We start from the raw sequence: 15,121 nt of genomic DNA on the forward strand, positions 1-15,121 counted from the left end.
GAACACTGCATCATCGACTTTAGTTGTAGAGTTATAGAAAATGGTGCTGAGAGGGATCTTCAAAGGTTATCTCACCTGTTCCTTTGCCTGGAGACAAAGCCAGCTCTACTTAAGTTGTTAATGTCTAGTCTGATCCTTCATGCCTAAGAACGGAGGAAAGTGATTTGACAATTCTAGATATGACAGCTTTCATCTAGAAGATAGGTGAAGCACCTAGAAAATTTGCAAATTTCTGTCTGGATGCATGTACATTTTCAGGTTTCCCTCCATCTTAAACAGTTTTGTCATCCTTTTGCTTCTGCTCTCCCATCACTGCCGCTATCATGATTTCCCAGCTATCTATCAGACCTACGCTGTAAACTCAGCCAGGGAGTGGGTGTTTAAAGGATGTAGAACAGAATTGCTCCAGTGTTATGGCAGCAAGAGAGCAGGAGGAGGAATATACCTGAAGCCATTGTAAGGAAATTTTATGAGTTTGGCAGAATTCAGCTGTTATCCAGACCAGTTCCTGGGTACCTGGTATGATTTTGAAGCCTGTGTTTCTGCTAGGCTTTTCTGTCCACATCCTCTTTTCACCTGTTACAGAGAATATGACATCTTTTTGCTAGTGCTGGGATGGTGTAATACTGTTCAGTGTTAAGACCAAGAGTGTATTTCATTCAGAAGGAGTGAGATGATTTAACAGTTCATTGCAGAAGAGAAGAGAGAGTTGCCCTTCTCATTTCCTTGCTCCACTGCTCTGCTCGCAATTCTGTGCTCCCACTCTCTAAGCTCACTTCAGTTTCCAGCAGACTCTTTGCTGATCCATTTTAGCTTGCTCTGCTGGTAGCAAACTACTCTGGCAAAATACGCTGACAGATTTCTGCCAGATTAGAAATTTAAACTGACCTATGGAACAATCTGGTGAGAGGGAGTCAGGGAAAAAAGGCAACCACTTTTTTAGCAGTATCCAGCCATTTGCTTAAGCTGAAGCTATAACTACATAGTTTATAGTAATCGTGGACAGTGACTGCACTCTAAATTATGATGTCAAAAACTGAAGGTGGGTGATGTGGCAGCCATTCCACCTACAAAATCAGTATTCATTTATTGATATAATGCGCATGAACAGTCTATGGGTTTTTTTGCTCTCTCTTTAAAGCTGCCACATAATTTTCACTCGGTTAGCCAGCACTGGGTCCTGAAGTAATCTTGTCTGTCAAGTGAAGCAGTCACAGCTCCTCAAAGGACTGGGTCAGACCAGGCCAGATGCCATGAGAACTGCGTGGTTCTGTGCTGGTCGCACATCAAGCAACTACAAGGATCGCTCAGACCCTTTTTAGCTCTGATTTCTGGGAGAACTGAAGCTTTGAGTAGCTGGTCAGACTGTCATTGGGTGCATGCACGAGATTAACTCTTGGGTACATATCTGCAAGAGACAGAGGCAGCTGACCACAAAATAAGGAGGAAGAGAGGTGCTGAAGTTTTTGCTATCTTTTGAGGCAGCATCACTGAAGTACTTTTGGGAGTTGATTTCAGACACTGTGCAGCTATTGGAAGTTTACTGACTTAAGGAAGAATTTAGCAGATGTCTGGGTCTATAATGTAGAACTTGGACTCATGGGAACTGGTAGATGCTGTTACAGTTAATCATTAGTTTCAGTGCTACCCTCAACAGTCATGTTTTTCTGAGCCTGGGCCTTAATGAGTAAAATATGTTTGTGCCTGTAGAATTTTTTCATTCTCAGCTGTTCTAAGAGACTGAATGCTGTTAGTCTGACATACCTTTCCATGTAAGATTATTGGCTGTTTTGTATGTTATCTGATGCACTCTCTGGCATATGAAGGACTCGCATTACTATGTGCGGCTGCTTTGGTGTGATTGTGAGATTTCCCAGCCAAACTGAATCCAAACAATTTCTATAAGATTCACATCAGTCTTGCTTTGGCAAGCACCAGAACAAGTCCCAGGTATTTCTGTTGCAGTCCTTAATGTGTATAGGGAGGAGTACTTATTGGATGGATTATCTTACATTTTATTGCCTGTGGTGATAATGTGGGAAAACACAGCTGATGGGGACATTTCGGTTTATGCACTGAAAAACTGTACTAAAGGCTGAGGGGTGCTGAAGAGCTGCATAGCCTGGAGCTTCCTATTAGGCTGATGGGGAGGGATTGCTGCATGCAGTACAATGGGGTACCTTAGTAAAAGCTCATCTTTACAAGGAATAACTCCACATGCCTTTGGGGCAGTAATTAGGAGGCACTTGAACTCTATCTAGCCTTTAGACAAATGATGCAAGCACAGGAAGAGCTTTGCTCATTTTCTTTTCAGTCTGTATGCCTGTGAGGGTTAGGTGGAGTACAGTTCCAAGCTACAGTTTCTCTGGTGGCAAAACTGGTTTAAGAAGTTCTGCCCCGATTCTTCCTGTGCTCTGTTCGCTGTGCCAATGCTGTGATTAATGTGGCCAAAAAAATGAACTAATTCACCGATTAAAAACAGGCTGACTGGGAAAAACAAAATCAACACAAAATCCATATAGGGGCTAGGGGGGACTTGGGTTTGCATTTTTGGTAATTAGAGTGATGCCTGTGAGTCCTTCCCTTCCGCTCCCCCTCCTCTCCCTCCAGCAATTTAAATAGTACAGCTGCTCATAGGAGTTGATGGAATATTGCAGGAGGAGGAGTGACCAGCTGAGGAGAGGGCAACCTCTTCAGGCTGTTTTGTTGATGAAGAATTTGTTGCCATAATTACACGTCTTGTGACTTTTTTTTTTCTCATGTACCTCCACTCCTTTTTTGGAATCAATAAAAAAGCATCCCAAAGCCTGCAGCACCTGTAATTATGATCTCTCAGTCATGCGCTATGCATTAAGCATCTTAAACTGGCCATCTAGAAATGGCAGTTTCTAAGTGGGGATAGCACTTCTTGAGTTTTGAACTGTGTGTTAAGGTTATACAGTAGAAAAGGAGAGGAGTAAGCACTAACCTTCCTAGCAAAAGGCCTTTTATGCAAGGCAGGGCTTCAGGGTTTAGACCAGTTGGTAAATAAAACAAGTTTTGCCACCTCAAATGGGTTGATCACCCAACTGCCAATGCACAGTCAAATGGTGTAAACAGGTGTGTCGGGGAGGAGATGACAATGATTTGGTGCTAATCACTTCAGCATTATGTTTTCAGGGATCTGGTTGTTTCGATATTTTTCAGCAATACTGGCTCAGCTTTCTTTGGGTCTTCATCTCAAAGTCCCCTTATTTTAAGGACTGCATGAGCTTGAGGAATCTTTGTAGAGAAGTTTAATACTGAGCGAATGCAAGCATGGAATAAATGATCAACGTGAGGAAACTTTCTTCTCCCAGCTGAATATAAAATTCTCTGATATGTGTAACTGTGCTGTGCAAACATGATTACTTAGCATTGAAGTTCTGTGTTGGTGGAGGAAGAGATGGGCCAGTGCAGTAAAATGAAGTATGGTTTTCTATGGTCTCTTTCATGGGAAGTGATCCCAGTGTGATAGTCATAGTGGTGTATTAAGTTCTTTTATTGCCTCCTGAATACAGTTCTCTGGAAGTGTAGAAGTTCGGAATAAAAATACAAGTTGTTAAAAAAAGCCTCAAAAGGAGCTTGATGGAAGTGAACTTTGTCGTTATTAATACATCATTTAGAGTTGTCTCCAGCTCCTAACTAAAAATAAACATGCTACTCTTGGTATTGTCCTCTGCTGTTGGGACTATTTCCCACAGGGATATGCCGCAGTTACAATCCAGATAAATTGGAAAAACAAGACACCATGCTGCATTATTTGCTTAGTGTGTTTAGTTTATAAGTACCAAAAAAGTGTGAAGACCAGTAAAGAGCAAACAACAGAGTTTAGAGATTAATGGTACGGGAAGGAGAGTGGAGGTTCCAAAGGAGAGGTGGAAAGGTAGAGATGAATAGGGAGATGGTTATTGCAGAATTTTTATTGACTTTGGGGATAGCCTCAGCTCTGGCAGAGGAATTAGTAGTAAAAGTAGGAGCTGAAACAGAGAGGGAAGGATGGAGCTTTTGAGAGACTTTGGATGCTGAATATCATCAGTGTATTATATAAGTTGTATACCACGACAATGCTCAGAAAGAAAGGGAGAAGGATCTATAGGAGAGATAGACGCCAAAGTCTAAATAAAACTTCATAAAAACATGTCCTGAAAAAGATTTTAAGATTGAAAGCAAGTGTGCTAAGCTATCAAGAAAGATGTGACATTAATGATTGCCAAAAGTCAAGGAAGACAGGAAGGGATGAAGGGAACCCAGAACAGAGAAGGAAAGGTCATGCACTACATTTTCTCTTGCCTTGAAAAAGCTGGGCTAGGAAACTGGGAAGCTAGCAGAATCTTCTTCCCAAGCTAGCAGGAGGACATTTAGTGTACCTGGGAGGAGGAAGCAGCAAAATGAGAGATGGAAAGTAAGACTATGCAAGGAGGTATGGATGGGGCAGACCCCAGGCAGTTAGTCCCATCTGCCCATGTGAATATTGCACACACTGCTTTTGCCTTAAAGTGCCATTCTGGTAAGACTTGCTCAGCAATTTGTTTTGCTTTGTGTGCATAGAGAAACATTGACATTGGGTGGACAGATGAGGTGTCCTTAAATTCCCTCTTGTGTCTAGATTTATTCGTCGTGCTGTCTGATGCACGCAGTTCATGCTGTTTATGTTGAGTGTAGTTCTCTCATCTCTCTTGTCTCTCCTCTCCCACCTCTCTTGCCTCATCCCTCCCCTCCTCGTGTCTCTCTCTGTCCCCCTCGTCTCTCTGTCCTCGTCTGTCTCTCCCCCATCTCTCTCTTCGTCTCATAGCAACACCTTCCTGGGTAACTACTGAATACAAAATTTTACAATTTAGTGTAAGACTGAGTGGGAGCTAGATTGATGCCCTTGGAAATTTATCTGTTAGGAGTGAGAGGTAAAGAACATGGGAGAGTATCTCTTTACTCCTTTTTTCATGCCATGCTTTCAAAGGAGGATAAAGAGCTTTTGGGTGCTGTGCTGCAGTTGGTATGTTGGCTGGAGCTTCATGAAACCCAATGCGCAGTTTCGACAGAGGAGGCACAACTGTTGGCAGTTTCTGGTGACCATGGCAGGCCTCAGCAGGAGTTATTCTAGGAACACAACATATGATCAGATTACTGAGGAACACTTTACATGGCTTTAAAAAATGAGCCATCTGACGGTTTATGACAGCTCTGCCTGTTCCAGCCAAGTGAGGAGTGCTGGTCTTTGCTGACCCTGCAGCTGGGGTTGTGGAACAAAGAAAGTGTTTCCAGAGGCAGTGAACCTACAGGCTTCTGGATGCATAATATTTGCTTACATCTAACTTAGGATAAAAACCCCAAGACATTTAGGACTTGCTTCTCTTGCAGTTTTGATTCACGGTAATTTAATATGTTCTTGCTGCAGTTTACCGGGCTTGGCGATTTGCATAGTCCATTAGTAATCTCTGTGATGCTAATGTCTTTGTGGAGTGATCTGTTTTTGTGCTACCTGTATCTTTGTATCTTTATACCCTGCCACCTTTTTGTTTTTCCCTGGCTCTGTGGAGACACAATTCTGGAAGAGGAAGGCTATATGAGAGGTGGTTGCAAGTGGGAAGTAGATTCTAAAACTGCAAGTAAATTCTAAAACTGAATGCTCTCTCTAGAGAATTCCAAAGCCAGCTTCTGTGTGATTTTTACAATGCTTTCCCCTGCCTGTAGTCATCTCCAGTGTAGCACATGTCCTTAGGGAGCTTTGTGATTTTTGCTCATGTTGTCAAAGGCAAACACTTAAACACAAACTCAAGCAAACACCTGCACTTTCCCACACTCAATTACAGTTTATTCCCTCTCCTCCCTGCTTCCTAGTCTCAGCTTCCCTTGTTTTATTCTGTGTAACACAGTCCTTCCTACTTCCTTTGATGAGGTGGTGGGTGGCACAGGAAATTGGGGTCACAGTGTACAGGTTTCTTTCTGCCAGTCTTTGCTTTTTAGTTTTTTTTCTTCTACTGCTCCTTGCTTCTTGTTGCTCCTCTGCTCCTACATGGGTTCTTGAGGTGCTGCAGTCGTTTTCAGGATTGTCCTTGCTCTGGCATGGGTCCTTCATGGGCTGCAGTTACCTTGAAGTACTTACTACTCCTGCCATGGAGAACCTCTTCGCAGGAGTACTTTTCCAGCCATGTCGCCAACAATGTCCCATACCACATGTCAGCTTTTCTCCAAATGTGTCTTTTTACACACCTTGCATTTCTCCTTCTGGGCATCCTTGCATGTCTCCTTTTTGTGTTCCTTTTTGTCTGTCTCCTCATGCGTCTCCTGTCCCTAGTGGCTATTGCCCTTTCCAAAATATGTTTGAGCAAAGATAGCTTGTGCTCCTCTGACTGGTTGAGGTTTTGAGGGATTGTTGTTTTCACCCATTTTGGGGGTGACTGGCATAGAGGCTGTTCATAGCATCCTCTGACCCAGATTACCACTGCAGCCTGCTCTGTCATACTGCTCAGTATTTATAATTTCTTGACTTTTGTGGAAACGTGACAGAGCTAAATTTACTCTGCAACAATTATTCTATCTGGTTAAGAATCCATTGAAGTTAGTTTTGCAAGGATGACCCATATCTGAGCCAGTGTCTGGAGAGTTTCCATGTGTTCAACTTGTCAGCACAGCCCGATATTCACCTTTTAAAAGTTTGCCTGAAATTCTCCACATACACTTCCTCTCAATGCTAGTTTTTCCTTTCTCTTCCATTCACTCATTCCCCTTGCCCCTCAAGGGGTCTTCTTGTTTCTTTACGGGTAATGGGGTTTAAGCCCTTTGTTTTGCTGTGCACATTTCCCACTTCTGATGTGTGTCAAACTATCCTGAAATTTTGTATATGCTGGCACCTGTGTTAGAAAAATCACTTTGGTTGTTCCTTACCTTTCAACTTGGATCCATGTCCAACAGATGGAGGCTTTGAAAAGTCATAAGTATTATTCTTGGCAGTAGAAAAAGGTGGTGTGGGTATGTGTTGCTAGTAATTTGTCTTAGCTTTGTAAAAATGGCTACATCGGTTGGAAAAGCAGCCAAGTGAAAGGTGCATAACAGCAACTACTGCCATCAAACTCTCCTGGGCATGTCATTGTGCTAATGCTGAAGCTGTGGGAACTGAAGAGTTCAGTGGTTTTATGCTGGGCATTGTGTTTCTGGCACAGAAATAGTTCCTAATTTATGTATGGAGGAGCTGGAGCTGTTTTATTTTATTTTTTTCTCAGCTACAGACTTGATTCTTCTCCCAAGGGAATAAAGAGAGCATTTGTAATCATAGACTCATAGAATGTTCAGGGTTGGAAGGAACCTCGAAAGATCATCTAGTCCAACCCCCCTGCCAGAGCGGGATCCCCTGGGGCAGCCACACAGAAACGTGTCCAGGTGGGTTTTGAAAGTCTCCAAAGAAGGAGACTCCACAACCTCTCTGGGCAGCCTGTGCCAGTGCTCTGTCACCCTCACAGTGAAGAAGTTTCTCCTCATGTTGAGGTGGAACTTCCTATGTTCTAGCTTATACGCATTCTCCGTTGTCCTATTACTGGGCACCACTGAAAAGAGACTGCCCCCTTCCTCTTGATACCCACCCCTCAGATATTTATACACATTAATGAGATCCCATCTCAGCCTTCTCTTCTCAAGACGAAATAGACCCAGTTATCTCTTCATAGGAGAGATGTTCAAGTCCCTTAACCATCCTCGTAGCTCTCCGTTGGACTCTCTCCAGTAGGTCCTTGTCTCTCTTGAATTGGGGAGCCCAAAACTGGACACAGGATTCCAGGTGTGGTCTCACCAGGGCAGAGCAGAGGGGAAGGAGAACCTCCCTGGACCTGCTGGACACACTTTTCTTAATGCACCCCAGGATCCCATTGGCCCTCTTGGCCACAAGGGCACATTGCTGTCCCATGGACAACTCACTGTCCACTAGGACTCCAAGGGCTTTCTCCATGGGGCTGCTTTCCAGCAGGACATACACTAATCTGTGCTGGTGCCTGGTATTATTCCCCCCAGATGCAGGACTCTACACTTGTCCTTACTGAACTTCATGAAGTTTCCCTTTGCCCAGCTCTCCAGCTGTCTCTCCAACCTGTCCAGATCTCGTTGGATGGCAGCACAGCCTTCCTGTGTGTCAGCCACCCCTCCCAGTTTTGTATCATCAGCGAACTTGCTGAGGGTGCGCTCTATTCCCTTGTCCAGGTCACTGATGAAGACATTGAACAAAACCGGATCCAGCACTGATCCCTGGGGAACACCGCTGGCCACAGGCACCATTAGGAAAAGATTAAGATCTGTAAATTTAAAATGTTTTCCTGTCCCTATGTGTGCTTTGGTTATGTTTCATGAACATGGCACAAATGCATGGACATTTGCATTCTTCTGTTTGAGAAACAGATAGAAGTAGGAGTTTTGCCAGCCCTTCCTTAAAGGTTTGAGTGGTCAGTCTCTAACACATTTATTTCTATTGGGGTTGAGTTAAAAAAGTTTTGTTAATGGAATATTAAACTACTGGAATAAATGCTGCATCTGTTTTCACTGCTTCCTTTTTTGATGTCTGTGATTTTCTGTCAAGGGTTAGGATTGGGCTGACCACTAAATGAATGATGGATGCTCTCTAATAATCCCTCTTCTTCCCCGAGATGGAAGGGAAAATGGAATGAGACAGAGAGACTTACAGACTGGAAAAGAAACTAAACAGATTTAATGAAACAGGAATAAGGAAATAATGAAATAACGGAGTATATACAAATAAATGAAAGATATACAAACCCAATATTTAATCCCACTCCCCCTTTCCCTTACAGCTATCACCACTGATGCTGCAGAGCAGGCAGGCACTGGACAAGTCTCAGGCTCAGTGGCAGCGGGGAGCTGGATACAGGAGCTGGATTTGGGAACTCGGGATCAAAAGCAGAACAGACGGAGTCCTCCTCGGACTCTGATCATTGAAGAAGCTTAACCCCCATGATCCCTCAGATTTATACTGAATATGATGTATATGGAATGGGATAGTGTTGGTCAGGTTTGGGTCACCTGTCCTGTCTGTTCCTCCCCAGAGGTGCAAGTTTTTACTTCCTTGTCACCCTTTTAGTTCCTGGCACCCCCAACATACGGTGCACAAGGTTTAGCAGTGACCTTGCTCCTATAGGAGCAGGTGTAAGCAGGAGCCTTTCTGCATACCGGTGCTTGGTAGGAACTATAAACATCAAGTGTTATCACCAATAGTAGCAGACACTGTCTGCATGAAAACATGCTGCTAATTTCAAGAAGTGCAATCCCTTAGAAGAGTCTCAGCTGAAAAGTAAAATCTCTGAACCGAATTGGTTCTGTTTGGCTTGAACTAGGACATGTCCTGATGTACAAGTTTTCTATTCAGCCCTTAAACTTTCCATAGAAAACACTGTTTTTTAAATAACTTTGTTATAAATAAAACTTTTACTTCCCAGTTTATTCCTGCTTCATTCCTCAAACATCTGCAGCCATATAAGATGTCTTGCAGTCTTTTGCTTCCCACTCCCAACATTTTACTGAGGTACTAGTGTGGTCACCACAGATGTACCATTTTCCAGAGCCTGCTCTTTCTGTCATGTTTTCTGTCCTGAATGTGCCTGGATTTCAGATGTGTAGCTGCTGCTTTTCTGTTTCTGCTCTTTAATCCTCCATCTCTAGGAAGATAATAAAATCTGTGTGTTTGCTTGGGTTTGATACCTGGTAGCCAGTGTAGGGGACCTGCACAGTGTCCTTATGTCTCGGTTCCACTCTCAAGCAGTTCTGCAGTGCTGGCTGTCAATTGGGTTTAATCTCACTTGTTGTGTTCCCTGAAGTTGTCAGTAGCTCAGCCTTCGCTGCTTCTCTTCCCAGTTTTTAAGTCCTTGACCTGAGTCTTCTGCAGTTGCCCGCTCTCATTCCAAGCAATTTCAGATTTTGTACCAGTGACCTGCAGCTTCACATTTCGATGGTCATTTCATTCATGTTGCTGTATTAACATTATTATGTATTAACCATTTTCCTTATCTATCACTGTGACCATCTTCTCTTTGCATCTCTGCACTGGCCTCTCCTCTCACACTGAACACAAAGCTACTTGTCCTTGTTTCCCTTGGCCCTGAAGGACACAGTCTCACTGTGCCATCTCTTTTGCCTTCTAACTGTCTTTAGTGCCTGCGATGCATGCTTGTTCCAGAACTGGACAAGGTTTCCTTCACCTCTCCCAGCCAGTGCCTCACCTTCCTGTTTATGGGCACTCCCCGTAGCCTGTCACAAAATTAATCTTCCTTCTCTAAGTCTCCTCTAAAGAGACTTTTATAAGGATGTCTGTAAGAGCTTGAAAGCACTCTTAATTTTCTGTACCGTGTCACATTGGTAAATTCGGTGTAGCTGTTGTAGTTCCCTATTGTGGTTTATTTTCTTGTAATTAAATTTGCAGAATGACAGACTTATTTAGGTTGGAAGGGATCTCTTCAGATTGTCTAGTCTGGCCCTGCTGATCAAGCAGTGTCAGCTACAGCAGGTTGCCCAGGATTGTGTCAAGTTATGTTCTGAGTATCCTCCAAGGATGGATGGGCAGCCTATGTCAGTGTTTGACCATCCTTGCAGCATAAAAGTTGGGTTCTTTCCCTTTCCTTTTCTTTTTTCTTGTTTTCAGATAGAATTTAATGTGTTTTAGTTTGTGCCTATTATTTCTTGTCTTATCACTGGACACTGTTGGGAGGAAGCTGGTTTCTTCATGACCTCCAGTCATGTACTTATATTTATTGAAAAAAACCTCCCCGTAAGTCTTCTCCAGGCTGAGCAGCCCCAGTTCTCTCAGCCTAACCCCACATGAAAGATTCTCCAGTCCATTAATCTTTTTTGTGGACTTTTTGCTGGATTCACTACAGTACATCCACATCTTTCTTGTTCTGAGGAGCCCAGAACTGGCCACAGTACGCAGATGTTGCCTTCAGCGGTGCCCAGTAGAGGTGAAGGATGACCTGTTGGCAACAATCTTCCTAATGCAGCCTGGAATTCTGTTGACTGCCTTTGCCATGAGGGTGCATCGCTTGCTCTTTGTCAGCTCGTTGTCAATGAGGAACCCATCCATTCAACCCAGTTTTCAGCCCACCTCCTTATCACGTTGCCTATGAGGACATTATGGGAGACAGAGTCAAAACCCCTACTAGAGTCGCAGTATATACGGCTCTTTACTTATCCACCAAGCTAGTCACCTCACTGTAGAAAGTACCAAGTTGGGCAAGTATGATCTCCTATTTTATATTGACATGGACTATTTACAATCACCTTCTGGTCCTTCATGTGTCTGTAAATGTTTTCCACAATTACGTCATCTCCGAGAATTGAGGTGAGGCTGACTTGCCTGTTGTCCTGTTGTTTCCTGGATCTTCCTTCTTGCTTTTTTGAATGTTTTAGGGTGAGTGGCTTTCCTCTTTCTTCTTTGTACTGGCAATCTTGACCCACATTTACAGCCTCTACACACTACGTACTATAATTATTAAGCAAAGCATAGCATTCTCCTTTTTATTGCTAATTTTAAGCTATACAGATGCAAGCTGGGAAATAGAATTTGCAGCCCAAAGTTCTGCTCCTAAAACTAAGACCTTTACCACGTGAACATAACATGGTTCCTGTAAGTAAGAGTACCTTTCTAGGATAGGAAATAGTGTGACAGAATATAATCCCACTGCTGATGTCTATAGAGAGATAATTCCATTGTCCATCTTTTCCCTGGAGTCATAGCTTTCTAAACTTATATTTGCATTATTTCTCTGTTCCAGGCCGAAATGAGCTAATTGCCCGCTACATTAAGCTGAGAACAGGGAAAACGCGCACAAGAAAACAGGTAAGTGTAAAGTTTTCCCTGTAAACATTAGCTGCTTTGGATCACTAGACTTCATAAGGGCTTATGAGAACAAATCCCTAACTGTACACTTGCTATTAGCCTGTGGTTTTGCTGTAAAGAGTTTTTTGTGCCAAGCTGGTTAATAAGAATGGTGAAAGAGTCAGCTCAGGCATTTTACAGGAGGATTGTAATGCTCATGTCTCCCAAACACATCACGACAAACACACATTTCTTCTGTTAAAAGGTGTATGATTTTAACTGTTTGTTCTACTAATGAACATTTCAGTGAACATCAGTTCTCTCTATGAAGATTCTTTATTCAGTCCACACAGATGGACAGCAATGGTGATGTTTAAAGTACCTGGCACACAGAATGAAAAGGAATCTTTGTAATTTGGGAATGACAGTCTGGTCTATGCTGGACAAAGCACTGAGCAACCTAGACCTGCTTTGAGTAGGAGGTTGGTGGATGACATCCAAAAGTTTCTTCTGGTCCAAATTATTTTATTGTTTTGGCCCATGTTAGATATAGGAAAGTTCTGAGCCTGATTATATAGTGGCCAAAGATATGGAATGTGGGTTTCCCTTCTCCCAAGAGGAGGCCAGTATGGGGGACAAAGAGATCAGAACTCTCAGTCCCTAGATTTAAGGATAGACTCTTTAGCTTAGAGGTGGCCCCTGGCTTGATAAAGCCATTTGAATTGGAAAAAGCCTTACATGGCCTATCTTTGCTGGTCCTCCACATCATCTTGTGACATTTAAGTTACATTCAGAAGAGGATCTCATTGCTACCGCAACCCTGCCTCCCCTCAACTCTAAATAATTCCCTATTGCACAAGGTGCCTAAACTTTGTTTACTTCTTCAAGAAGCTACTAAGTACTCCTCTGGAATGAAGATGGATTTTGTCTTTCAATGCAGGTATCTAGTCACATCCAGGTCCTGGCAAGGCGGAAAGCTAGAGAGATCCAAGCCAAGCTCAAGGTATGATGGGTATCCATTAACATATTACACAAGCCCCCTGAGTCAGCCATTCCCTCCTTGAATAGCCTTTAAAAAAGGGTGAGATTAGCCACTGAACTGTAGTAAGCTGGGAAGGAAAAGGTACTTCCCAGGAAGTGTTGTGCAAACACTTGTATTGTTGTAGCTCTGTGACGTCTGGAGCAATTCTATTTAAAGAATAACTTTAAACAATAACTTTATTTTTTTTGTGCCTGATTTCTACATCTGGTTTATGCTGCCGTCACCCAAATCTGAAAGACCCTTAGATGTGGGAGTATGAAAAGAGTGTTTTCCTGAGAAGGAGGTGGGGCTTATGGTTACAAATACTGACCAGTCATCAGTCCCAGTTGTGATGGCCTTGGGAAAGGGTAACCTTATAGTTGCTGCGGTGCTAGTTCCACCTTTACTAGTGATAGTAGTATGGAGTTGTCTGTGAGAAAGTGTTTTGAGTTGGCATAACCATTGAGAGGAAGCAATAAAGCCACCTGGCATCTTCTCAGGTAAAATGGTGCCAGCTGAATAGAGTTTATCCATTGATTTATTCAGATCTGATTTGGAGAGGCATGGGCTAACGAGAAAGAAAATAGTTGACTACTTGCCTGAGAAATCTGTATTTTCCTTTCTATATGAAGAGCTCTGAGATCACGTTAATAAACTGAAGCCTCTTGACATTTATTTTTACTCAGATTTAAAGCAGGTAGATGGTTTATGTGCTCAGACTAAATTGTGAGAAATGTCAAGAAGGTCAAGTCTATGGGTGACAATTGCACAAGAGGGTGTACCCTGTCAGAATACGAGCCATCCGGAATGAATGCCATCCAGAACAGAGCAGGATGTGAGGTGCAGTCCTTGTTATCTATCATTGAAACAGCCAAAGGAGGAAGGTGCATGCAGACCTTCCTGATTTGGTATGGCAAGAAGTCATCTGGAGGGAGGCGTGTTTACTTCCTTGATCTTCTATGCTTCAGGTGATTGTGAGGATCTTGATAGCCCCGTCCAGCCCTGACTGTTGAGTAGACCAGTTAGTATGTGTTTCTTCCTGGCTGTCTGAGCAACTCCTTGCTAGGCACCAGGAGAAGTGGACTGTCTGTGAGTGAGCTGTTGGCACTCAAGTCTTGACCAGTGCTGAAGTTCATGCATCTCTATTGCAAGCAGCAATTGCCACTTGAGTCCTGACTGCATCCTCACGTCCCATTCCCAGCTCCATTTTAGAAAATGGTGTTGTGTCTCTCATTAGCCTGTTCTTTTTCGTGCTGCTCTGATGAAGAGAAGGAGCCACAAATTACAAGTACCTAATTTTGTGCTTCTAAGTAGGGCCGCCTAAGCTTGAAACCTGTGGTGCTGTTAAGTGGTCAGTTCAGGTGGAGGCCTGCTTGAGAGGCAAGTTAGAGCGAGTAGGAAACAACAACTGCATGGGGTGTTAAAAGATTTACTGCTGCTTCTATCTGTAACCTTGATTCTGTTCCTCTGTAACCTTGATTCTGTTCCTTGCATGTCACAGCTCTGGGATTTGGCATGATTGAAAAGCCAGTCACCCCAGGCTGTTTCCATTTAGCACACAGGAGCTGGCTGGTTTTGATCTTGGGGAACGAAGGTGTCTCAGGGAGCTCCATGGAGCCATTGGTTGTTCTCCTTTCAGACAGCCCCAGGCCATGCTGTGAGCTCTGCCCAGCCGCCTGCTGTGAACCATTCCCCAGTACCAGACTGTTCCTTTCTGCCTGCAGAGGCAAGTCGGTAGCACTGATTCAACTCATTTACTTCTTTGCTTTCACTAGTTGTTTTCATAGAGTGAGGAAACGAAATCACAAAAGCTGCTGCCCTTCTTCCAAGTGGCCGCTGGCAGCTGTCACTGTTCAATTTCCATACTGAGTATATGTTGTCATATTTGTATCCTAGAGATCAGTGTAGCTACACGCTGAGTTTTCAGAGCAATTACTATAATATTACTGTTTCCACACAAATTGAGATGTCTTCTCTAAGTGTGTGCCGTGCCCATAGCAGATCGAGGTAGGAAAGCAGGGTAAAGCTTTGCAAAAAATCTGTTCCCAGAAGTCACTAGTCTTCCACGTCCTGGGATGCTAATAGATATCACCTCTAAATAGATATCACCCCTACTAAAGAACAGGAGGTGGTGGTTTTATTACTATTACTAGTTTTGAGAATAATAAAAGAAAATACAAACATTGCAAATGTTTGGTAAAAGTTTTTGTAGTTTTATTTTCATTTTCCTTTTTTTCTATGTTTGTTTTTTTCCTACTGGAAACACAATACAAATT

The 15,121-nt window shown here is 43.1% G+C and overlaps 1 protein-coding gene across 1 annotated transcript in view; it reads left to right on the forward strand.

Annotated features, from left to right (window-relative positions):
• TEAD4 (TEA domain family member 4) overlaps nucleotides 1-15,121 on the forward strand; it is a 42,856-nt gene that overhangs the window by 5,631 nt on the left and 22,104 nt on the right. The window contains exons 2-3 of the mRNA XM_009874626.1: nucleotides 11,781-11,845; nucleotides 12,765-12,827. Of these exons, the coding sequence (XP_009872928.1) occupies nucleotides 11,781-11,845; nucleotides 12,765-12,827 (128 nt within the window). The remainder of the gene's footprint in view (nucleotides 1-11,780; nucleotides 11,846-12,764; nucleotides 12,828-15,121) is intronic.

This window comes from Apaloderma vittatum, unplaced genomic scaffold (assembly GCF_000703405.1).
Source record: "Apaloderma vittatum isolate BGI_N311 unplaced genomic scaffold, ASM70340v1 scaffold3068, whole genome shotgun sequence".
Classification (NCBI taxonomy): Eukaryota; Metazoa; Chordata; class Aves; order Trogoniformes; family Trogonidae; genus Apaloderma; species Apaloderma vittatum.